We start from the raw sequence: 23,525 nt of genomic DNA on the forward strand, positions 1-23,525 counted from the left end.
ACTGTTCAAGTGGGGTACACACATCACAAGTGACATTGAAATGTACCGTAAACATGCTACAAAGTCTGAATTGGGGTACACATACAGATAATTGGGCTAAATAATTGCATTTTCCCTCCCTTGCGATCAAAATAGGTAAAGGCCAGATCATCAAATGTCTCTGAAAGATCATCGTTTCGTATCGTCTCATTTGCTCATAAAAATCACTAACACACCCCTGGATAATAACTCGGAATAAACTTTTAGAAACATATAATTATAGGAACAAGAGGAAGAATTTGATTATTTTTTGGGTGTATACCTCATTTTACATTGTCTTACAACTCATCGGCTGACATATTTGTAAAAAAAATAATTATAGGGCTCACGATGCACCAGAAATGCAGCAAAATCCCATTGCAGGCCTCATGAGTCAAGAGAGACCTGTTCGATAGGAATTCAACACCCCCACATTAAGTACATTCTTAAGGGAATTCAACATGTGAGCATCTTGTGTGGAATTTTCGGCATCACCGCCTCAGGACGACATTAAAGTTCACAAGTTTATAGGTTAGACGTGCAAAGGCTTGCACAGATACCTTATACCTCGTATAATATTATACCGTGTGATCATGTGCTGGGAACACCTGCTTTATTTTTTTTTCTTCTTTTGACTGAGCCAAACAATGAGGAAATGTGTGTCACGCTCATCACCTTTTATGAGCTGTAAAAGCAATGCTGCCAATGCGTTTTTGTTCTTTGGGAGGGTTGGATATAGGAATATTCCGGTTCAGAGTGAATCAATGAATGAATTATCTTTATAGCAGAAATAATATACATGCTGCTGAAAACTGTGTTGATCACAATGTGGTTTTAATACTATCATTTCCTTCTAGTACAAATTTCTATTTTATTGAATTCTAACATGTGCTCTCAAGTCTGGAAAAAGCATAGTGAAAAGAAAGAACTTTAGTGACATCTAGCGGCGCTATAAACACGCGTGTAAAGCAAAAACTCAAAAGAAATTGGTTAAATTCCCCATCTTATTTTCTATTTCAGTGCTATTCATTACCAATTTGTCTGTACTAGTTTAAAAGGCAACATGTTTTTCGCATACCAGGTAGCAGATATGAGCAATAAACTACTTGTGAAGGGCTCTTTTCAGTTTCTATTACATTTATCTAAACTATTTTAGTTTTTATGTAACCCTGAGCACACAAGGGTTATTTATTTATTCATTTTTTAAATTAAACTTAATGTGTAATACTTTATGTAAGGCGTCAAAGCAGCACGTTTGCTAGCTTGAACAAAAAGCGCAAAGTTGCTGGGTAACTTTAGCCTGTAAACTAATACACACATTTGAAACAATCAGATACAAAAACTGTTCATTTTAAACATGACGCGAAAAAAACTGATCGTACCATAGTAGTTAGTATTTTTGACGTGATGACATCTGAAACTCAACTTGACGAAACTTCATTCAAGACGTCTTGCTCTATTTTTGAGAGGCAATTGAACGCAGCGTTAGCGTTTCCCAGGCGGAAGTGACGTTTACAAATGGTTGCCAGGCGACATGCAGACATCAAACTCGGCTCAAATCCCGTTTAGCGACAGGATTTGGGTTATTTTATCACAATGTAGCGATATAAATAGATTTCGAATTAAATCTAAATCGTTTACTGATAAGTGCTATTACAGTTAGTTTCGCACAGTCGTCAGAAAATAGCTAAGCTAAGATAAGGAAAGTCGGCTAGGCTAGTCCTACTAGCAGAGACGAGAGGCGCAATAAAACGGCAACGGTAGCACACTGTTTTTAACAAAATGACTGAAGCTCCCAAACGCGGCTCTGTCGTCGTAGCCAACTGGCATCGATGCAAAGACAGCAAAGAATACTTCAGCAAGATACTACACAAGAAGAAACGCAAGCTCTTCGGTATATCTTACAGAGGAATCTTGTTACTTGGTCAGCGAATGAATTCAGATGTATCATTTGTGCGAACAGGTCTGTTGGAGTCTCCGGTGATGCCTCCACATGTCCCCGTGGACACGGTCCACTATAAGGTCTTCCTTTCTGGCAAGAGTGGGGTGGGCAAAAGTGCTCTCGCGGCACGCCTGGCAGGCCGGAAAATACCCAGCATGCACTACGAGACCACAGGTAGGATCCTGCAATTGTTGTGACTTGAGATATTTTATGCAAAACTGACCACATTCCAAAAGCATATCATGTCCACTGAAGACTACATTTTCGCATAAAGTCAGCTGGGATTGGGTCCAGTTCAGCACCAGTAATACTTTGAACCTGTTGTGCTTGCCTGTTTGTGTCCAAGGCATTGAGACGACAGTGGTTTACTGGCCAGTCAAGCTGAAAGAAAGTGGCAGAGTGCTCTTCTTTCGTTTCCACCTGTGGGACTGCGGAGAAAATGCCTTGCGACGATTCGACCATCTGCTCCCGGTATGCATGACCCCTCTTGCATTATTTGTTAAGAAATGTAATAAGTTAATCATTCTTTTCCTTACAGTCTTGTAAGGAGAAGGTAGATGCCGTTCTCTTCCTCTTCTCCTTCACTGACAGAACATCTTTTGATGATCTCGCTAATCAAATAACAAAGTGGAAAGAATCATCTGGGGACCCAGTTGTGACTTTGGTGGTTGGCACAAAGTATCCTTTCATACAAGTTGATCCATTTACTACATACGTTTGAATGTGATTGGTTAATAGGACGTGCACACTTGCGCAAGGTCAAAATTAAAAACAAAAATTACCCTTGATGTTCTGCTCAGATATGACCTGTTTATGCACTGCGACGTCTCAGAGAAGGACGTGAGGGGCTTCCAGGAGACGTGGCAGTTACCGGTGTTGCGCACGGGTGGCGTGGAAGAGGGAGATGGGCTGGATGCCGCCGCACCACTTTTCAACAGCCTGGCAGAGAGTCTGTGGCATCAGGACTGCGTCATGGCCGGACAACAGACGCAGCTGTGGACGGCGAGTCCAAGTTGATGCATAGAAAACGAAATTATAACGACTTTGGGACAGTACAACTTATTTTTCCCCTTACAAAATACCAATTGGTTTTGAAGAAAAGCACTGACGTTAAGGCATTGAAAAATCTGAATGCATTGTACATGGTGCCCCAAAAGACAAGCCACTCGACTTCTATCAGTCTGTCCGACACTGCCCCCAGGTGGCCACACGATAGAGCAGCACAATGGACCTTAAAATTTTATTTATGGCATCATTTTGTTTTTTAAGTAAAAATATTAGACTGCCATGTTTAAAGTTTCTAGCCTTGCAAATTAAATGCATTCTCAAGGCACTACATTTTTGCAGATACTGTAATGTATTAAATACAAATGCACCTTTCACAATTAAAATGAATTTCTTCATGTTGTATTGACGAGAAAATACCATTTTTATTTATCACCAGCAAATTTGAATGAACATTTAAATACATTAAAAATCAGATTTATATAAAAAAAAAAAAAAAAAGGGGTGCCACTGTTCTGCCAAAGAGAACCCATCCATCCCTTAGTGTTCCATCAAAAAGGTCAGTGATTTCATTTTCAAAGTGAATTTCAGTTGTGATGATCGTCTTGAACTTTGTGTTTAGCGTGTTAGATTGCCACCAAAGTGTATGTGAATAAATTTTTTTTTTAAAAAAGTGCCCCCCCCCCCAAAAAAACAAAAAACAAAAATACCCTTTAGTCACCGCACTTCAGCACCCTCATCCACTGCTCCTTGTCTGACCTAGGCAATTCATAAACATTTTTAGGGGATTACTGTACCCCCGCCACCCTCCCCTCTTGTACCTGCTGTGCGCAATCAGTATCATGGCGGTCGCGTGTCCGGTGCAATTGCGAGAGAGATGCAACAGGAAGGACTCTGGCGGTAGCCCGAGAGCTTCTGTCTTCAGGGGTGCGACGTGCACGTGTGTGGGGAATTTTGCGTGGTCCTCCACTAGGAAGTGCTGCTCCCTGGAATGAAAATGGAGATTAAATGATCTTTTGAATGCAGTGGGAAGCAAGTACGACGATGCCACGCTATAAGTGAAGTACTTTTTTGAGGAGAGGATCAACAAGTCATTGAAGAGGTGAAGGTGGATGCTGGTGAGGGGCATTCTGGCATTTGGGCCGCTCTCTACAGTCAGCAGGCTCAAGGGACCCTGGTGCACTAAACACCGTCCGCTTATGACCAGAGGAATCGCCTGAAAGATGGTCAGAGATAGACGGGATATTTCTTCAGAATTAACCAATCTCTTGTTATTAAGCCATTCTTGGGGAATTTGGTTTTTATCCTGTTGGGGTCGCATGTTATCCGAGTGTGGTCTGCCAGTTGCCCATTCCTGTACTAAAGCTAAAAAAATATATTTTTGTTTTCTCTAAATCTTTATGAACGTTGAATGTGTACATTTAAAAAAAATTAAAAAATTCAAATGTATTTGGGGTGGTGTGTATATTTAAATAATAATAAAAAAAAAAATGTTATACTATACTTCTGGAACAAATTGGGTTCTGCTTTTGCATCATTCAAAAAGTCTTACAAAAAAAAATTAAAGTCCAACCTTCAGTTTGCCAAAATCCAGCAGCATCTCTAAGGAGACCAGTTGCTCGATCACTTTCATTTTTTTGACCCCCTCGTTGCACTCCGCAACGATCTGGTCCGAACAAAAACATCAAGCATGACATTTTCTAATTTCTTTTCATTTAATCGCATATCATTAAAGCGACTGTACCTGATGTATTGCCTCTTTTGCTTTTTGAAGATATGACACAGCATCTGAATCCACTTCAGACAGTTTCAGGATATTCTGAGGGAAAGACAAAATGGACACCCAGATTTGTTAGATACACCTGCACAATGTCATAAATCTTTTTTTTAATTGTTTCAATGGACACAATTTGTAAGGCATACATCAGTTTATAATTAGTGTACTCCTCCCCCATATTAACATCATGATCACTAATAAACACAAAATGACCTCCAGAATGAGTTTAATGCGAGTGATCCTTTGAAAAGGAAGAACGAGGAAGGACTTCAGACTTTGCCTCTGGCACACCGGCTCGGCCTCCAGCTGCTTGAGACATGACACAAAGTCACGGTTCTGCCGCCTTGAGATGAAAGAAGAGCGATGAATGAGGATGAGGCTAAATGGAAGCAGCAGGCAAACATGAGTGACACCACGAGGTAGACTCACATCAGCCGCTTGATGAGCGCCTCCTGGTACATCATGTTGGTGATGTAGGGCACGTAGCGGGCGCGAAAGGAGGGGCAGTGCTCAAGTACAATGTACCCCAGCTGGGTTATGAACACGCTCTCACCAAGGCAGCTTTCCAGTTCCATGAGAAACCTAGAATAAGCAGATCTTTGAAAAGGGCAGCGTGGATAGACTACAGCTCACACCAACAAGGACAAGCACGATAAAAAACAGAATCATTCCAAACAGAAGCAGAGATGGCATATCCAGGTCCAGAAAGTGAAAACTCTACCACAGTTTGGCTTTAGCCCCTTTATGCTAGCTAGCTAACTCCCTAGCAGTTAAACAAGCACCCCGGGAGCTAGCTTGGAAGCTAGCTAGCTACCACCTGGGGCTAAAGCCCAACTGTGTCAGGCTAGCTAGCTCCCTAGCAGTTAAACAAGCACCCGGGGAGCTAGCTAGCCAGCTAGCTAGCCAGCTAGCACCTGGGGCTAAAGCCAAACGGTGGCAGGGTTTCGACTTTCTGGACCTGGATTTGGCACCTCCGCATACAAGAAGGGGGCACAGTAAAGTTGCTCTTACTTCTCACTAGTGGCCTTCACATGACGGACGTTAGAGAACAAAGTATGATGTTCCATTTGGGACAAGGTGCTCTTGAGGGCCTTGGATGAGCAGAAGTGATCCACAGCGACACCCAGGCTCCTCAAGTAAGACGCCTCGGAGCCGATCAACTCAAACATGGACTACGGAAAGAAAAACAAAATTACATTGGACATTTTGTGGTACAACTAACCAACTCTGTCTCGTGTGGAATTACATTTTTCAAGAGTCCTCTAATATTTGCTGCATCAATTCAGCCATTTTAATAAAACATTCATTTTTATCTTGATTTTACCATTGGTTAAATGTGCAATATATATTTTTTTCCTTTAACTCAATTTTATGAAATTACTGTATCAATGACTAAAATATGGAGCCATATTTCTATTTAAAATGTTCCCCCCACTTGTTAACAAGAGCATGAAAACTTTTACATTTCGAACAGATATAAAATTTGTGATTAATCATGAGTTAACTATTGAAGTCATGCGATTAATTACCATTAAAGTTTTTATTGCCTGACACCCCCAATATAAATGAAAATGTCAAGGCACTTTTAGATGACCGTTCACACTTACGGACAATTTAGAGTCATCATCCATGATTGAGTAGGGGATGAACAAACACTACACAGTGAGGCCGGAGTAGTGATTCGAACCCTGAACCACAGATGTGCTGACCACTAGAACATTATACCATCACCCACAAATTCAATCCCACATTGCACCTCCTGAAGTCGAATCTGTTGGACCGTCAGACTGTCGAGCAGACCGGTCGCCTTCACCTCGTCCAGGTCTTGCCACAGGGTGCACGGTGCCACGCGGATCACCTGGCGATCAGGAGTGGGCGAAGTTAACCTGGGCGGGCTCTGCCGAGGAGATTCTTGGGGGACGAGACGAGATTGGAGATTCTGCAGGTACTGGGGGGCGATCAACTCTGACAGGGAGGTCTTTGTGTTGAGTCTCTGGAGGTCGTCTCTGACCACCTCGACACAGTAGTCCTGGTAGAGGGGGACTGCACATTGGAAAATAAATAAATAAAAGCAGAATACAAGTCATTTGAAATATACAATATTTTACACTTACATTTGTGAATGTACTTCGACTGGAAGGACACACTGAGCTCTGGCTCTTCCTCCTCCTTTACAGGTCTGAAAGGCGATTAGTTGAGAAACCATACCAAATGCATTTACTACAATCTTATATAACACCTACTCTTCCTCTGTGGTATCCTGATCCACTGGAGGGAACGAAGGTGATCCGTCTTCCTCTTGCCCGGGAGTCCAAAACAACTTATTCATTTTCCCCAAATTCCACATTCCCATTGCGGCAACTGATCTGAAGACTGATGAGATGTCTAGTAAAGGAGGACTAGAAGCAGAAGACCGATTAGGATGAAATCAATTTCCCACAAATTAATATATATATATTAAATATATAATATATATATATATATATATATATATATATATATATATATATATATATATATTAAATATATAAATATATATAAAATATATATTAAATATATAATATATATATATATTATTAATTATTAATATTATTAATTATTATTATAAATTTGTGGGAAATTGATTTCATCCTAATCGTTGTTTAATTTTTATGTACCTAGCTGGCTAATTTAGCCATACTGCCATTCAATTTTTCACCCTTTGGATGCAGCATTTCTTGACCAATATTTTCGAAAGACATGTTGCCACACAAATATCCCGTTAACAACTTGGCTGGCCATTCAAGTGCACATTGCAGCTTTGCTTATCTTTTGACTTTTCCATGGAGCTGGTCTGTAGGTCGAGCTTATTACAAACAGATCCAGATGCTAAAATAAGCCTGGCACTATTAAGGGACTGCACAAAAAGTTCTCATGGTGGGGAGCGCTTTATACACTGCCAATTTGTTACGCAACAGTGGGGCGGAAGTGGCTACCTCACAATACAAAAGGTGGTTGTTTCAGAGAGCCAACAACGTTACCTTGACATGCGACCGTTTATTGCTTTTTTTTCTCCCCACTTGACTGAAGCTGTACATTGATGTAACCTGATCAATGCTCAGAACGGAAAAACCTCATTATTGGAGTTATGGAGGAACCACTTTTTTTGTACAAAGTATGCTCAAATAGTTACTTACTTTTGATTCTGGCTCTGGTCACTTGCTGGCTCCTCAGTGTTTAAAGGCTGCTCAGTTGTGGTAGTCATAGTAGGAAACAGAAACTTAAGTTGACTCCCTCTCCCTGGACTAGGGTCTTCAAAGAAGGCGAGCAGTTGTGCGAAGACGTCTCTACCAAGGCTGTTCCTACTGCTGCTGTTGGTGGTGGTGGTGGCTTCATCGGCGCTGTCAAAGTCAGCCATTTTGTCTTCAGGGCGACCGTCGTCCTTCTGATTAAATGTCCAAGTCAATTACAAAACGCACAGCAGGTGCGCTAATGTCGGTTAAAAAATAAAATTAAAAAAAAACCTCAGACAAGTACATTGAGATTTTAACGTAATCTAATTCATCTACATTTGGGATTTTACCTGTTTCAAGCTGTCAAGTCTTAAAAACAAATACAATTATCATTCCACACAGTATACAAACACTAATCCTGGTTTTATTTTGCCATTTAAAATATAATACAAGATAAACGTAAATAAATCATCGAGAAAAAAAAAACATTGTCTTCCAGATGACCCAGATAAAGCCATGTGATGACCGTTAAATTTTAAGCCACATTGCCAGACAGAAAGAAAAAAAACAAACACCAAAAATCTACGTGCACCCGTCTTGATTTGACATACAAATGGCAAGCCCTAAAATAGGATTTTTGTGTCCAATGTTTTCTTGCTCTTATTTTTGATACAGATTTGTAAACTTGTTTAATTGGCTGTATTGTGGCAATTCTTTAGAGATTATACAGATATTCTTCCAACAGTAATTTTGCTACACAAACATTCAAGAAAATAACAAACAGCAAGTTAAATATTTCATTGTTGAACAATAAATGAGACAGTACGTGTCACTGCTGGATAACCATGAGAGAAAAAAAAAAATCAAACTATTGTAGAAATCACCTGAAGCAGGGTTTACACAGCCAAATTGGAGTATTTTCCCCATTTTTCAATCAAAATCAGCCCGATTATTATATGTCTCTTAAAAAGCAATTTCCCCTGCTAATTCTTCTTGAAAATGGTCAGGGTTGACGATCACACTAACAGATAATCAGGCCAAATTCAAAATGTTCTATCCCTTGCAAAGGCCTGATTATCAGAAGGCTCAAAGAGATTATCCTGCCCTGTTTCCAGTTGTGTCCACTCGATCAGCTCGCAATACTGTTGGGGTCAATATTCATAAAGCAGGGCAAAAACCTACCGATAATCAGGACAAATTTGAGTATTACGATCAGTCAGCCAGGCTCGATTATGGTACGTCTCTGAAATATTATCTTGTGTGGACTGAGTTGAGTGATTTTTCCTCCCTGGTCTTCTTAAAGAACTCAACAACAAGCACCAACAATCCTAAATATTAAATATTTTTAGTATTTATGATCGCAACTTCTTATGTATGGGGTCAACACTGAGTCGAGCTAGCCTAAGTCATGGTCTCTGTGATTGCGTCAAATTTACAGCTATCGGAATGAGAGCCAATCAATCAATTTCTTCCTCTTCCGTTGCTCTTCTTCTTTGTATTTTAGTCAGTTTGGTTGTCCTGCAGTACCGAGCTGCCGCTCACGGGTCTATCCCGGTACTTAAGACAGACACGTGGTTTGGTGGAAGAGACTCGCGATTGTCGATGGTGCGCAGTGTTGGCTATCTTGAGTACACCACACACTATAAGAGCTGTAAGGACGCACTTGTCAATTATTTTCCCTCACAATAATAATAAAATAAAATAAATCAAGATGTCCCAATTCAGTATGTGTACCCCGCTTGAGGATAAAGGGTAAATGTTCGAATGAATGATTCTACAAAAACTGATGTATGCGATGCTGAATGACAAAGACAAAAAAAAATCCATTTACTGTCTAGTATAAACCACCTTAAAACCATTGAGATGGGTGGTCGCCCAAGACGTCGGCATGCAAATACCGCACATATCCGCTATGTCAAGAGAAAGGATTACCAGTACTGTGTGACAGCATATCCCTGTTAAGACACATTCCCTGCAAAGAGGGTCACGGGACATCTGGATCAAAAAACCAAAAGTTGTAATAAAAGGAGACGAGACGTTGGTGGGGGCGGGCTTGAAGTCTCAGGTGGGCACGGTGATGCTGCGGGCCAGGAGCGCCAACAGGGCCAGCTCCACAACCCCGTGCGCCTGCTCTAAAGCCTCTGCAGCATCGTGGGCAGAAAAACCTGCAGCCTGGATTCTCTGGATGTGTTCGGCCGGAAATTGTTCTGTAAAGGGTACAGGAGGTGGACCGGCGGCGGTGCCGGAGACAAGACTGTCCAGGGCGCTTGTGTCCGGTGCTCGTCCGTGTACATCCCTGCTCCCCTGCTGCCCCTCGGGGGGTTCCCTGAAGTCCCCGTCAGGATCGGGAGGACTTGCCGACTCGGGATTATAAATGCTAGTGTCTTTGTGTTCAGATGGAGGCTGTGGAGGATTTGCCGATTCGGGATTATAAATGCTGGGGTCTCTGGCTTTATCTGGGGGCTCTGGACGACTTACTGACTCGGGATGATCAATGCTGGGGTCTCTGGATCCATCTGGAGGCTCCAGAGGCCCCTCCGAAGGGTCTGCCCCTCCTCTCTCGGAGGGCCCATCACAAGCAGCAGTTGGTTTGGCTTTGGCATCGCTTGGTTCTCCTGTGGCTCGGGTTGGAACCTCTTCCTGGGGATGCGATGAGGGCCGGGGGGCACCACAGTTGTTGGAGAGCAGCAGTTCGTGGAGCTCCAGGAGAGCAGCGGCCAGAGACGGGATGGTGTCAGAGCCCTTGGGCTGATCTCTGCATGAGGAGTCCATTTCGACAGAGTCCGACTGGCACGGATCCGTTGTTTCAGGCCCAGTCGCCTCATGGTCCATGGGTTGACTGTGTGCCAGTTCTGGGTAGGGGAGGGTGGACCTGTTCTCTACATTGGATGGTTCTGAAGTCTCCTTCTCGCCACCCTCTGGACATGGAAGGGCTTCAGCTGATTGACCGGGTCCCAGGGCTTCTTCTACAGAGACAGTGTGATCTTCCGGAGGGGGAGTCTGGAGTTGATCCTGCTCTGTAGGCAGATGAGGCTTCTGGAGGCCAAGTTGGTCCGGTTCTGAGGCCCGCTCCACAGGGATCTGGGTGGACTCTGAGCAATCCAGGTCGGGGTTCTGGGGATGGTCGCTTGAGGACATTTGGTCTGAGGCTGTGGGTAGTGACAATGGCGGCGGCTGCGGTGAGGTAGTCTGTCCGTCTGCAGTGTCTTTTTTTGTAGAGAGAACAGATGACACAACCAAATACCGTGAGAAGGTGGCGCCTCATTGGAAGCTTTCAAGGAGTCCCAGCACTTCACTTTTTCCACATTTTGGTATGTTAGCATTATTACAACGGACAAAAAAAAAAATCCCCCATTCAAAATACTACACACAACGTGTGATTTTTTTTTTTTTTGGGGGGGGGGGGGGGGGGGTGCGCAATATTTTGCAAATTTATTAAAAAATTCAAAAATTGAATCAAACCACCTGTACATAGACAGTGCCCACAGTCTTTGCCAAGAATTGTGGGTAGTTTTTGAGGGAGGAAATATTATAATGAAATTAATCAAATAATGTAAATAATATTATAAATTACTACTAATAATATTTAATTCAAATTAGGGGTGTCAAAATTAGTGTGATAATTTAAAGTTCCTTTAACGCCACAAATTTTTTCATCACGTGATTAATGAAATGGAAAGCCTGTACTGGGGGAATTCCAGTCACAACGCATCAAAATGCATCAAAATTTAGCAGTAATAAATTGAGTAATAATGTATATATTTGTGGAGACTGGGGTCAAGTTGTATTTTACAATTTTAAAAATGTGCAGAATTTCACAAATTACTTCATCTTAAAGATAAAATACATAAATATGAAAAGAAAAATGCACTGAGCTGACACCGTCTTACAAATGCAATTATGCCATCTAGTGGCAGAAAAATGACCTCAACACAAATCAAGATCGCACTCGTTTTTTTTTTACGTTTCTTACAGTAAAGTACATTTTTTTTATGAATCATTATGAAATTGCTGTATCAATGACTAAATGATGCAGCCATATTTCTATGAGTTTATGATATTTCCACTTTTATGTTAACAAGCGTATGAAAACTTCCATTTTTTATTGTACATTTTACTGTACATTTAGGACATAAAATTTGTGATTAATCGTGAATTAACTATTGAAGTCATGCGATTAATTACAATTAAACATTTTAATCACCTGACACCCCTAATTAAAATATACAGTATATTCAATTTCATATTTGAAATAAGCAACAGAACAAAATCTGGAAAATGTTACAGCATTCTGTAAGGTTCTGAATACAAATTTAAATTGCTTAGTTTTTTTATGTTTAATAAACAAATAAAGGTTTTCACATTGTCATATTGTCTGGATAGTGTCCAGATGGACTGTGCATGTGTCATACATACAGTGGAAGCTCTGAAGGCAAATGCGGAAATCAATCAAAAATCCCATTTTAAGTGAGGTTTTAAGTGATGTTCTGCATAATGTCATCATAGATAGTGTTTTGCTTTATCTTTGACTCATTTCATTTCATGGCAAATCTTCAACCACCACAAAGGCGAAACATCAGCACATGTCTTGTAGCTCGCAGTAAATCAGGAGTATTAAGAGAGGGGGAGGAGCAAAAGGCAGCCTCGTGTTGACTGGCGACCAATATTTCACTTTTGAGCCAAATGAGGACTAAGTGCTATCAAATGTTGAAATGGGTTGAACATTTTCAAAATCGCAATTGGGTTTGACCTGAGAGATTCCACTGTCTGTTTGCACATTCACTTTAATTCAAGTTAGTCTCCCGAGCTTCTCTTTAGCAATCCTCAAAGGCAAGCTACATTTGGCAGTACCTGATTGTTTGGCCCCTCTCCAGCTGTCTCCATTTGCATCAGTGCTGTCCTGTTCAGGGATTAAGGTGCACACCGCACACATCATGCAGAGGGACGGAGAAAGTTAGCAGTGGCACACAGTGACAGGACGTGCAGCAACCAAATTACACTTTTTCTTTTCGCACGGGTGTCTTTTTTTTTTTTAACCTCATCGCTGTTACTGTACGATAAAACTACAAATCTGGTGTTAATAATGAAAATAACATATACTTGTGGTTTGATTAAGTGATGTTGACAAAGCAGTCATTTTAGTCATTAGTTCAAGCATGTACACACAACAAAATGGCTAATAAGCCCCATGTGGATCCGTTTCTTTTCAGTAATAATGAAAGGTGTTTGATTTCCTCACGTTTAGGTTATGGACAACTGAAGTCTACCAATCTACCTATCCACATAAACCCTCCTATCTACTTACCTATCTACCCATCTATTGATCCATAAATCTGTCCATTTGGGCTGGGTGATAAGGACTTTAAATAAAACTTTTGGTTTTTTTTCAGTTTTGTTTGTTTTAACAAAAATCCCATCCCAAAATGATAATAATTCAAACCAAGTCTTGGTTTAGTTTATTTTTCCACTTCTGGGATTTGCTTCAATTGCCCTGATACTAAATACCCCCCCCGCCCAACATTTATGTGGCCCATGCAATTGTCGTTCCAACAGAGAGGGTGGGAAAAAATGCTGAAAAGAATGAAACCAAGTCAAAAGGTAGCGTAGACCATACATACCGCTTTCATGTATGGACCGCTGAAGCGCCTCGGCGAGCTCCCTATCTGCTATCTCTTCGGGCCGGCTTTCCTCGCGTCCCTCAGGCCCGTAGGCCAGCCGGGCGCAATCGGGCAGCTCGGCCTCGGACAGGAAGCGAGTCTCTGTGCCAGTTGTGCCGATGACAAGCACGCTTTTCTTCAGGTCGATAGCACACTACAAGACCAAAAAAAAAAAAAAAAAAGGAAGTTGCGTTCAGCAGACTTCAGGGTTAGATTTTGCATTCTAAAAGTGAGAGAGCGGGAAGACAGATGGGTCGTACCTGGTGTCTCTTGAGCATATCCAAGCCGAGCAGCATGTCCATCGGCTGGTCCTCCAAGATGGAGAAAGAACAGGGAAGAAAGTCCCCTTCAATCTGGACCTGAGCTGCACGGACAAACACAAGAGACAGATCCCGTCAGCAGCACACAACGCAACCGTCCTTCTGATTGATGGACTCCACACAAAAACACCCACCCAAATGAACCCTGCCGATGATCTTCTGCGTGCCCACTCCCTTGGCGATGCCCGCCCAGCGCCGATCTACCAATCGCATGATGTTGCAGCGCTCTGCACAGGCTTGGCTCATGATGGTCATTTGGGCACCTGAGAGACAAGACACCCCCCCTTTGTTGGATTCGTTTTCATTTTGGGAAAAGATTGAATTGCAATTTTTATGACAGATTTTGCAATTTTAAATTACCCAAGAGATTGTGTGAGGGAGGCAGTCCTTATTCAAGGTTTTTAACTCATTCACTCCGAGCCATTTTCACTGAAGCAACCCCCTTCGCTCCCGGCTGTTTTACTGGATTTTGACTGATTTTGCAAGGCCCACAAACTATTGTGTACTATTGCTATAAAAAAAAAAACATGGAACCTACCTACCTACCAAAAGAAAAATGTGAGTCTCTTCTTTCATCAGGACAAAAAACACACACATTTCTATCTGTTTCCATTGTGCAGCAATTAGCATTAGAAAATAGCCTTCATCATTATTCACAAATCTGTTTGTGAATAAGTGAGGGTAACAGCTTGTTGCAAGATGGCCCTGGTTGATCGCTTATACTCTGCTGCCACCTGCTGGCCGTTTTTGTAATAACTACTATTGCTTCAAGCATTCTTTTCAGTTCAGAGGCGGCATCAAAGCCTTCTGTAAGATGCTAAAGCATAAAAAACATATAAATACGTCTTTTGGAGCATGGTAATATTTCAAAAAAGAACGTATTTATACGTTTTGGGGAGCAAATGAGTTAAAACGTTTCAATATAGCAAGCTTGCCGTCATACATAAATATATAATTATATGTAGTGTGCCGGTATGTAAAAATACATTCTTAACCAACACATTTTCTAAATTGTACTAATGCACATGTTATTTGTACATAAATGTAACATTATACGTTAATATATGTTCCCCATATTTTTGAGGGCTTGGCGGTATGGCTTGAAATTCATATCAGGGTATAAATTGAATCCCTTCACAGTAATGGCGTGTGTAAAATATAATGGCAGTATTTCTGATGAGTTAAAGGTAAATATTTTCAGTTTAATGGTCAGTAAGTATCATATTTATTCCTCTCTTTGCGTCTACTTATGTAATTAAATCAATTTAACAAATAAAAAAAATACATAAGAGTGCCTTAGAATAGCTCAATTGATTTTCAAAAATAAGATTATTATTGTGTAGCGCTCAAAACATAGTACTCTGTGGTGCAAATAAACACAAATAACCTTGAGAGTATTCTTACTATGTAGCTGTTGTCCTATTCTATCTCTAAATACTTATTAATTGTAATATTAATTTGCTGTTCTTTACCTGAGTCGACAAACGCTTTCACAGGGTGCCCGTTGACTTTGCAGTTAATGTAGAGCATAACCACCTGCCCGAAGCTTTCTGGGGCCTCCTCCATTGCAATGGTCATATTTTCTTCTACGTTGTGCTGCCTGCAACGTGCACACGTTCAAGCATTAAGCGAGAATGAAAACACCCGGCAAACTGCTTCCGCTCATTCGTATTTGTTTACTTGACATTGACAATGGGTAGAAAAAAACCTGATATCCTCCTCGATCTTTGCCTGCGCTTCCAAATCGAAAGGATCCGCAGTCAGCAGTCGGATTCGCTCTTGCTCCCGCTTGGCTCGATCCTGCTGCTGCTCCAGCAGCACTTTGGTGAAACGTTCTGAAGACAAAACGAGACGTTTAACCCAACGTCAGCTGATGACATACACAGTAGAACCTTGCAGAGTAAACTAAGCATGGGCTGATATTACATTCTGACACCGATGAGCCAAAATATCACAGTACTACAATTAAAGCTCTGGCGACCCATACGCTACTCGTGTTGTCCTTGGGGATAACTTGTACCCACTGGCACTATATTCAAGGGTTTCGTGTACGTTAGCATGGCTACCCACCTAGATCTCCGCTCAGCAAGGCCTCGGCGAGCGGCGGGTTTCGCTCTTTCAGGAGGGACAGCTCGTGTGGATTGGACAGGAGCATCTGCTGGAGTAAGGCGGGGTCGTCAAGCCCCTGAGAGGAGGAGCCGCGCAAGGCTGGCGGGTTAAAGGTGGAGGGTTGCGCGCTGCTCTGTGGCTGTTGCTGAGGAGGTGACGGCTGCTGCTGCTGCTGCTGCTGCTGCTGCTGTTGTTGTTGTTGCTGCTGTGGAGGCGGCGGTGCGGCCTCTTGTTGCGGCGGCCTGATATTACTGCGGGGAGCGGTTGAAGTGGAGGCGCCAGGGACTGTGATGGAGCGAAAGTCGATATGGGGCAGACCTACAGGGTGAAGATGAGCGAATATGACAACAATAAAGGCTTGATTACTAAACAGAATACAATAATACAAATACAGGCCAGGTGTCCTCAGTTTATCAACTTTTCTTCCAGCCAAGCGGCCCACCAGGCTTTCCTGATAATACATTCATTCTTGCTTTAAATTTGCTCTTGTGGTCTCCACCTTTTCTCTCACAGATTACATGACATGTTCTCACCTGGGAAGGCTGGCTGAGTGGGTGGCGGCCTTCTGTCGGCTTGTCTGAGGACCACCACGTCTCCATCCTTCACACCGTAAGTCCCTAAGGCACGAGTGGGGTCCTTTAGGATCTGCTCTACATAGGAGATCTTAAAAAAAAAAAAGGAAAAAAAAGACTGTAAACACACAACATTATGACCGTGTGAAATATCTTAATGAGTTGTATGGAAAATATTTATTAACTCTTTGACTGCCAGACGTTATCAGAAAAGGGATGCCGTGGGCGCCAGCCGATTTAAGCATTTTTGACTGATCTTTCAAGGTTCACAGAAAATTATGTGTTTGGACTATGGAAACACACATACTACCAAATGAAAGATTGGACTCTCATCTTTCATCAGAAAAAAAAGTTTGTTTCTACCTTATTCCGTTTTTCAGTAATCAACAATAGAAAATGGTTAAGTTTCATCTCTTGTTTTGGGAAAAAAAAACGTATTTTAACGTCTTTGGCACTCCTCCATAGGATTTTACTAAACGTTATTTAACGTTTTTGGCAGTCAAAGAGTTAATGTGGTTGTGCGGCGGCTGTATATGTGACTCTAGTTAAAAAAAGAGGCAACCACAATATAAAAACCGCTCTTGGTATGATGCAATCCTGTTCTACATCGCTGTAAACAAACTGTACAACCACACCAATAAACATGGTGTTCAATTCATCGTTTTTGGAATTAATCAATTCATTGTGACACCTTTGCATATAGATTGTTGGGTAATGTCTGAATTTGCACATTACTATTCTTACATATTTTTTACTTTATCTTGAGTCATTTTTACTTTGTAACAATGCTCTATGCAACGTTTTCTTTAAAACCCGTTAGCTTCACTAGGTTGTTTGTGACAGTACTCAATAGTAAAATTTGGAGCCACTTGGCCCACCTCTGTTTCTTACGCCACACCGTGATTTTGTTGTTTGTTTAGCCATTAGCCTTCGCAAACAGACCTGCGTTATTCTGACGTGAAATCCCATGAAAACGTTTCAACAACGTGAATTACTCTACACATGCAACTGACACAAACTGAGTACGGATTGTTACTAACGCTTAATAACGAACTGACTGTGGTTGGCGAATTTCCCTGCTTGGTTCTCAAAACGTAAGAAAAAGTATGATTCATGCTAGCAAAGGGCTGGGCTGGGCTGGGCTGGGCTAACTAGCCACAAGCTAGGCTAACTCGGCGAATGGAGCGTAAAAGCTCGCCGCCGGGTGTCCTTACCTGAATTTCCCCCGCCGGGATTCCCGATTCGAGTTCACAAAGTGCCACAAAGTCTCTCAGCTCCAGCTCGGGGGACACATCGAGGGCGAACGTGGTTTCTGGGCGATCCCTCGGCGCGCAGAAAACGGTGACCAGCATCGCTTAATTTTGGAAGCAGAATCGGTCGGCAAACCGCTGCAACATAAAGGCACTTACTGCATTTCCTTGATTCGCATAGGAGAACGCCGCATGCTCATGTTGGATTTGAGTCACTATTTCGGCGTAGTTAACGCCACGAAACCGTCAAATGGAACGCGTGGATCTTAACCCAATATAGTGTGTGTTGCGCACTTACTAGTAGGCGTATGATGTGACAGTAAATCATTCAAAAACTCCAACATCAAGAAATGTGCTTATACTGTATTCGCCCTGCGATGCCGTACCTCGCCCAGCTGGCTTTTACGACATGTCGCATAACGGAGGTTCAAGTCGTAAAAGCTGATTTACAACCTTCCACTGGTACATTCGACATTATTATCACGTAATAAGATGAAAATATGAAACTACATTACGTAAATAGAAAATATGTTTAACACACACACACACATATAAATTCATGTATTTGAGATCCGATAAATAATTAATAAAATTGGATGATTATTATTATTATTAAAGTATATGAATATGTTATAATAATACAATGACATGCTGGCTAAAAAATAAAATATATAACAATAACATATAATATTGTTTTTATTTTTCACTCATTTTGTGTATCCTTCCAAAAACATGCATGTTATAAGTTGATTAAAGACTCAAAACCCACTTCAAAATTGGCCATAGATGTGAATGTGAGTGTGAATGGTTGTTTGTCTATATGTGATTGACTGGCAACCAACCAACCCATGCAGGGTAGGCTAAACCCCAGATCTCGCACACTGTCAGATGGGATAGGTTCCAGAAGTTAAAACCAAACCCAGCAAACATGTGAGCCGTGACGGCCGAGACCTGTTACAGGTACTGTGATCTCGCTTTCAGTCGACAGCAAGTGCATGGCAAAATGGCCCACCCGGAGATGGATAAAAAACGAGTGAATTTTGCTGCTTAATTCTTATTCCACAAACACAATATTTATCAGAATGCCGTGCTTAGATCGGTGGACAAGAAAAGAACACATTATTGTCAAGGAAATCAAGACTTAATTTCCCCTTTAAAAAGTTAATTTAAAAAAATCTAATGCATTATGAATTTATTCATTTCCTTATAACAAAGAAATATTTTTTTAGTTATGCAATCTGTGGTCAATGTGCTAAAAACAATCATTGACTGCATTTCTTTTTCCATACATTCATAAATTCTTGTCACAGTGTTCTCAAATGCAGCCTTTTGTGGTTACCTTGCAAAGATTAATTAAGATTGCGTGGTGGCTTGGTTTCCTTATAGGCACATATGCAAAATACCATGTCATGTTCTTACCAGCAAAAAAAGATGGCATAGTTTCCGTTAAGCCGCAGACAGAAAAACAGACATTAAAAACATGAATACATTGTACAAAATGTTGTATTTTTTGTTTCCTGTCTGAGTTGGCGCCATCACAGATGTGGAAAAAAAAATAAGGACGATTTTGTTTGTTTTTTATGTAGCTTCATTTATTGTATTACTGTACTTTCTTATATTGTTACTTCAAAAAATATATTTTAATTAGAAAAAAATCAGCACTATATTAAAATGTTGTTTATTGTTCTAATTTTGTGAAACTTAGTAAATTATTTTACACATAGTTACAAATATAGGGATTGCTAATTGTATTATGATACAGGGAAAAAAAACCAAGTTTCATTATTGTGACATCTTTCTCATTCAAAAACTGTTGACGGCATTATAATAAATCGTGCATAAGTACAAATATGTATATATTTTTGCCATATTAATGGATTAATTCTCAATCAACCAATTTCCGTTATCACTCATCATAACCCAGATAAAACAGGGTGTCATTGTCACACAGGAAGTGATATTCATGAAGTGAGAGACATGTGGCCCACATAAATAATTTTCCAGTAGGTTCATTCCCTCTCGCAGGGCTTCTTTCTGTGATATCAACCAAATACAAAACATGGTTCTTTTCCTCAAACTGCTCCTCCTGAGTCTGACTTTTAACAAATTCCATGCTGATTTGGATACGTTCTGTCCTAAAGGTAAATTTCTGATGTAGTCTAGCTTTCTAATGCTACTTTTTGTTACCCATATAAGAATCTACTTACCATAATTGCTGTCTTTTTCTTCTCATCCAAATTAAAGGCACGCTGATTAAAATGCATGGCGCAACTCCATACTGTGAGGCATGTCCTGAAGGATACCACCAGCCTGTAAAGAATTACTCCAAACAGTGCAAAGCGTGCACAAAGTGTGATGAAGGTATGCCAAGCTGTGAGTGCTTTCTTGACATGGAGTTTCACTGAAGTATGTGGTTTCCAAATTTCAAACATGTTTTTGTCTTAGAGTCGGGAAGTAAGGTGACAGAGAAATGCACAAAGGTGGCGGACACGATATGTGAGTGCCGAAAAGGATTCGATCCGGCGGAAACTGATTTTGCTACTTGCGAATGCCGTGTTGGATTTGGGCTACATTATGGAGGTAAAGTTGGAAGCAAAGCGCAACCAAATGTGGCCTACAGCAGTGATTCCTAGCCTTTTATTGAACATGGAACATATTTTACATTAGAAAAATCGAACGGAAAAACATCAAACAAAAATGCCACAAAAAGTATATTGAAATAATGATGCACTTGTCTCAGTTTACTCACAAATTTACGTAGTGAGTTAGCTTTATTTATTAAGCATTTATTAAATTACATAACAAGTAGCACAGCTTTAGTATTTAATTGTTCTGCCTGTCACTATACGTCGCTGGCAAAGATAGGTGAACAAACAGGTCTCCGGTCCTGGGCATAGGCAAACTAGGTGATCAACTAGGGCGCCATCTAGTGGAGGGGGCACCAAATTGCAAGGCAAATTATTTTTTTTTCAAGTCAAGTTTATTTAAACATTTATTTATGTAAACAAATATATATTAAATTGATACTTTTTTGTAGTTGTTTGTGAAATTTGGAATTTATTGTGTTGTGTGCTATTAATTACTATATCTATATTATTTATTTATTTATTCATTTTTGTCAACAATCTGATTTTGATGAAAACGTAGTTGACGTCAATTGATGTTATTGGCGGTATACAGTGGGCGTGTCTTTGCAGGTGGAAACAGCACATTTAGTAGAAATAAATAATTCAGATAAGCATTTAAGTGTGCACATCGTAGTTAGGTTTAATTGATGTTAGGATGCCCATAAAAAATATCCCTTGTAAGGCGTTGTATTATTGTATCTTCTACTTCTTCTTCTTTCAGAATGCTCAAAATGTGAGGATGGCTCCTTCAACCAAAGGCCCAACGGCCCTTGTATTAAGTGGAAAGTGTACGTCGCAGTTGTCCATTGCAAAAAACAACAAAAGCATTATTAAAAAAAGGCCCTCTCTGCATCCATATCAGGTGTAAATCTGGCGTGAATGTCAGTGGGAGCAGCACCTCTGACGTCATCTGCATCGAGGAAGTAAATCACCACCCACACAGCTCCCCCACAACAAACCACACCGTGTCTGTCATAGCCCCCCAACATGAGTGGGACCAAAGTCATAACGACGCTCAGCTTGAGACAACCACCAAAGCCACCGCAATATATGACGTGCCATCTCGGGACAACGTGCAACCTGCCCCTCCTTCAAACGCCACCGGCCACCACATTGGTAAGCTCCATTTGGATTGATGTTATTTGTGACGTCCATTGTTTTGATTGTACATAACATGTGTTCTTCAGGCATGGCCTTTGTCATCTTTGCAATTGTTGCACTGGTTGTTCTCAGTGTGGTGGCCTGCAAAATGCGCGGTACGACTTGTGTGAGGAGATGGCCGGCGGCGCAAAGTATGTAATTCACTTTCTTGGACAATAGATAGTATTCACTGACGTCACAGGATCGCGATTCGACCCCTCAACTTTCCAGCGGACTCAGTTGTGTTTACACAGTATGTTCTTTTGTTATTGATGAATGTCACCCTCAGCTTCCTCTAGCGTTACTTGTGTAAGCAAGACGTATGCGGAAGATTTAGCTCAACACTCAAATGTTTGATTAGTGGTATCGATTGGATTACAAACATTTGCCGATTTTACTTCCCAGACCGGACTAGACTACAATCCAACATCCCGTATGTTCTCAGGTAGGATGGCTTGATGCCAAAACACGGACATTGTTGCATCTTCTGTACTTTGGTTTTTATTGGTTGCTATGCGCATTTGTCATTTGTGAATTCAAGGTGAAAGATGGATGGATGGATGAATCTCGGGTTATTTTTAAACCAAGTTGGATAATTCCCAGACCGCGCTAGCTACTAGCGCTAGCATGTTACAACAAAAACAACAACATTGTTGATATTCATCAATTATTTTCGTACACTTTAACAATTTAAACTTTTGGGCTGCTTGGGAAAGGAAAATAGAGACCTTAAGGAGGGTATTTGGAGAGATCTAAAAATGGAACATCTTGACCACCTATTAGCCAGAGCTAGCCACGGCTAGATGCTCACATATATCACAATCGAATTTTGGTAAAAGCATTTTTACCATCTTACAATGACACTTACCTTAATCAAAATAGTCACAATACACTTCGGTAGACTTTGTCGGTTGGAAATCCTTTTGATTTATCTTTGCAATTCCGGACACTTCTTTGTCCGTTTCCTTTCGACATTCCATGGACACGTGAATGGCACACAATGTGGGGCACATGACGTCATGTGAATACTATCTATACAAGGTCAAAGAAGTCAAACTACAACACATTTTCTGGCTAGCGGCGTTTATTTATGCTAGCAGTGCTACAGAAACTTTCAAACCAAATAAAAATGATATTCATGCTGAAAATATTTCCTGATTCTGTTTGTTTCTATCAGCGGATTCGCTGTGTCGCAGACCCGTTGAGGAAAGTGGCGATGGCATTCGCTCCAACCTGAATACAAAGGAGCCTTAATCACCTGTAAAGTATCACACCACATGTTCATATAATCTTCTTTTCAATATTATTGTGAGACTGGCCTGAGATGTTTGCATGTTGTGTCCTACCTCACTTAACTGCTACTGGATGGATATTAAAGTAGCTGCAGGTTCTTCTTCTGTTGTTCTCCAAATTTTGTTGAGTTTCTTTTTTGAATAGAAAACACTGTCACAAGTTTTGTGTGTAGCGTGTGCGGGCGGGGAATTCTCCCAATGACGTCAAATGTGTTTTTTTCCGCTTTGCAAAATGTTATCTCATGCATGTTTTCTTTGGAACCTCGCACAGTAAATGTGAGGAGATTTGTGACAAGCCTGCCTGGTCCTCTTGGGGAAAGACTTGGAAATTTAAGAGTTGCATATGAGATGTGTGTGCATTGCAGATGCTCACGTAATTGCCGTTTATGTTAAATGTTAAATGTGTAACAGTAAATGCATGGTACTGAATGGCTGAGCAACGTTGGATGGAAACTCAATTATGATGCTTCATTGTTTTCAACATAACTTGAAACTTGAGTGTACAGTAAATTCAATTATCTTCGATGCAAAAAAATTGGTTCATAAATAAACTAACCATAAAGATGTGCAAAAGCATGTGTAAGGATTCTTTGTGTGGGGGAAG

General features: G+C 41.0%; 4 protein-coding genes across 7 annotated transcripts in view; 2 read left to right on the plus strand and 2 right to left on the minus strand.

The window, feature by feature from the left end:
• LOC144057099 (rho guanine nucleotide exchange factor 5) overlaps window positions 1–8,270 on the minus strand; it is a 73,433-nt gene extending 65,163 nt beyond the window's left edge. The window contains exons 1-12 of one of the 2 annotated variants that reach the window (XM_077574357.1): window positions 7,919–8,270; window positions 6,986–7,141; window positions 6,857–6,921; window positions 6,499–6,785; window positions 5,754–5,914; window positions 5,172–5,324; window positions 4,956–5,085; window positions 4,710–4,784; window positions 4,539–4,631; window positions 4,033–4,181; window positions 3,787–3,951; window positions 3,663–3,724 (exon numbers count right to left, since the gene is read on the minus strand). In XM_077574357.1, coding sequence (XP_077430483.1) covers window positions 3,679–3,724; window positions 3,787–3,951; window positions 4,033–4,181; window positions 4,539–4,631; window positions 4,710–4,784; window positions 4,956–5,085; window positions 5,172–5,324; window positions 5,754–5,914; window positions 6,499–6,785; window positions 6,857–6,921; window positions 6,986–7,141; window positions 7,919–8,139 — 1,701 coding nt within the window. In that variant the 5' untranslated portion in view covers window positions 8,140–8,270 and the 3' untranslated portion in view covers window positions 3,663–3,678. Of the gene's footprint in view, window positions 1–3,365; window positions 3,725–3,786; window positions 3,952–4,032; window positions 4,182–4,538; window positions 4,632–4,709; window positions 4,785–4,955; window positions 5,086–5,171; window positions 5,325–5,753; window positions 5,915–6,498; window positions 6,786–6,856; window positions 6,922–6,985; window positions 7,142–7,918 lie in introns of those variants that run through there. The other variant, XM_077574356.1, reaches the window with a different exon arrangement.
• Window positions 1,521–3,622, plus strand: cplane2 (ciliogenesis and planar polarity effector 2). The gene is made up of 5 exons (XM_077574366.1): window positions 1,521–1,912; window positions 1,982–2,134; window positions 2,307–2,431; window positions 2,499–2,638; window positions 2,761–3,622. The coding sequence occupies exons 1-5, from the start codon at window positions 1,801–1,803 to the stop codon at window positions 2,975–2,977; spliced, it is 747 nt and encodes a 248-aa protein (XP_077430492.1). The 5' UTR covers window positions 1,521–1,800; the 3' UTR covers window positions 2,978–3,622.
• A 2,791-nt stretch (window positions 8,271–11,061) lies between the features above and the next one.
• Window positions 11,062–18,278, minus strand: ddi2 (DNA-damage inducible protein 2). 2 transcript variants are annotated; one of them, XM_077574359.1, is made up of 11 exons: window positions 18,161–18,278; window positions 17,827–18,000; window positions 16,574–16,703; window positions 16,002–16,358; window positions 15,640–15,766; window positions 15,404–15,531; window positions 14,066–14,194; window positions 13,872–13,975; window positions 13,573–13,765; window positions 12,806–12,854; window positions 11,062–11,160 (listed from the first exon to the last, which is right to left on the minus strand). In XM_077574359.1, exons 2-10 carry the CDS (start codon window positions 17,962–17,964, stop codon window positions 12,844–12,846), a joined length of 1,317 nt encoding a protein of 438 aa, XP_077430485.1. In that variant the 5' UTR covers window positions 17,965–18,000; window positions 18,161–18,278; the 3' UTR covers window positions 11,062–11,160; window positions 12,806–12,843. The 2 variants fall into 2 exon arrangements, with proteins under 2 accessions (XP_077430485.1, XP_077430484.1); XM_077574358.1 differs by lacking the exons at window positions 11,062–11,160; window positions 12,806–12,854 and having other exon boundaries at window positions 12,902–13,765.
• Window positions 18,279–19,889: 1,611 nt separating this feature from the next.
• On the plus strand, window positions 19,890–23,494 carry LOC144056801 (uncharacterized). 2 transcript variants are annotated; one of them, XM_077573873.1, is made up of 7 exons: window positions 19,890–20,003; window positions 20,107–20,223; window positions 20,308–20,442; window positions 21,211–21,277; window positions 21,352–21,605; window positions 21,677–21,781; window positions 22,807–23,494. In XM_077573873.1, exons 1-7 carry the CDS (start codon window positions 19,922–19,924, stop codon window positions 22,881–22,883), a joined length of 837 nt encoding a protein of 278 aa, XP_077429999.1. In that variant the 5' UTR covers window positions 19,890–19,921; the 3' UTR covers window positions 22,884–23,494. The 2 variants fall into 2 exon arrangements, with proteins under 2 accessions (XP_077429999.1, XP_077430000.1); XM_077573874.1 differs by lacking the exon at window positions 21,677–21,781.
• The last annotated feature ends 31 nt before the right edge of the window (window positions 23,495–23,525 follow it).

The sequence above is a fragment of the Vanacampus margaritifer genome, chromosome 8 (assembly GCF_051991255.1).
Source record: "Vanacampus margaritifer isolate UIUO_Vmar chromosome 8, RoL_Vmar_1.0, whole genome shotgun sequence".
Taxonomy (NCBI): Eukaryota; Metazoa; Chordata; class Actinopteri; order Syngnathiformes; family Syngnathidae; genus Vanacampus; species Vanacampus margaritifer.

What these genes read in the sequence shown, in the direction of transcription:
- ddi2 (XM_077574358.1), bottom strand. Translation starts at nt 17,964, where the DNA reads ATGCTGGTCACCGTTTTCTGCGCGCCGAGGGATCGCCCAGAAACCACG. An exon ending in TCCCGGCGGGGGAAATTCAG is followed by an intron (nt 16,704 to 17,826) that starts GTAAGGACACCC and finishes TTTTTTTTTAAG; the next exon opens with ATCTCCTATGTAGAGCAGAT. An exon ending in ATATGCTCAAGAGACACCAG is followed by an intron (nt 13,766 to 13,871) that starts GTACGACCCATC and finishes TTGGTCTTGTAG; the next exon opens with TGTGCTATCGACCTGAAGAA.
- LOC144056801 (XM_077573873.1), top strand. Translation starts at nt 19,922, where the DNA reads ATGGTTCTTTTCCTCAAACTGCTCCTCCTGAGTCTGACTTTTAACAAA. An exon ending in ATTTGGGCTACATTATGGAG is followed by an intron (nt 20,443 to 21,210) that starts GTAAAGTTGGAA and finishes TTCTTCTTTCAG; the next exon opens with AATGCTCAAAATGTGAGGAT. An exon ending in GAGATGGCCGGCGGCGCAAA is followed by an intron (nt 21,782 to 22,806) that starts GTATGTAATTCA and finishes TGTTTCTATCAG; the next exon opens with CGGATTCGCTGTGTCGCAGA.
- cplane2 (XM_077574366.1), top strand. Translation starts at nt 1,801, where the DNA reads ATGACTGAAGCTCCCAAACGCGGCTCTGTCGTCGTAGCCAACTGGCAT. An exon ending in GAAGAAACGCAAGCTCTTCG is followed by an intron (nt 1,913 to 1,981) that starts GTATATCTTACA and finishes TTGTGCGAACAG; the next exon opens with GTCTGTTGGAGTCTCCGGTG. An exon ending in ACTTTGGTGGTTGGCACAAA is followed by an intron (nt 2,639 to 2,760) that starts GTATCCTTTCAT and finishes TGTTCTGCTCAG; the next exon opens with ATATGACCTGTTTATGCACT.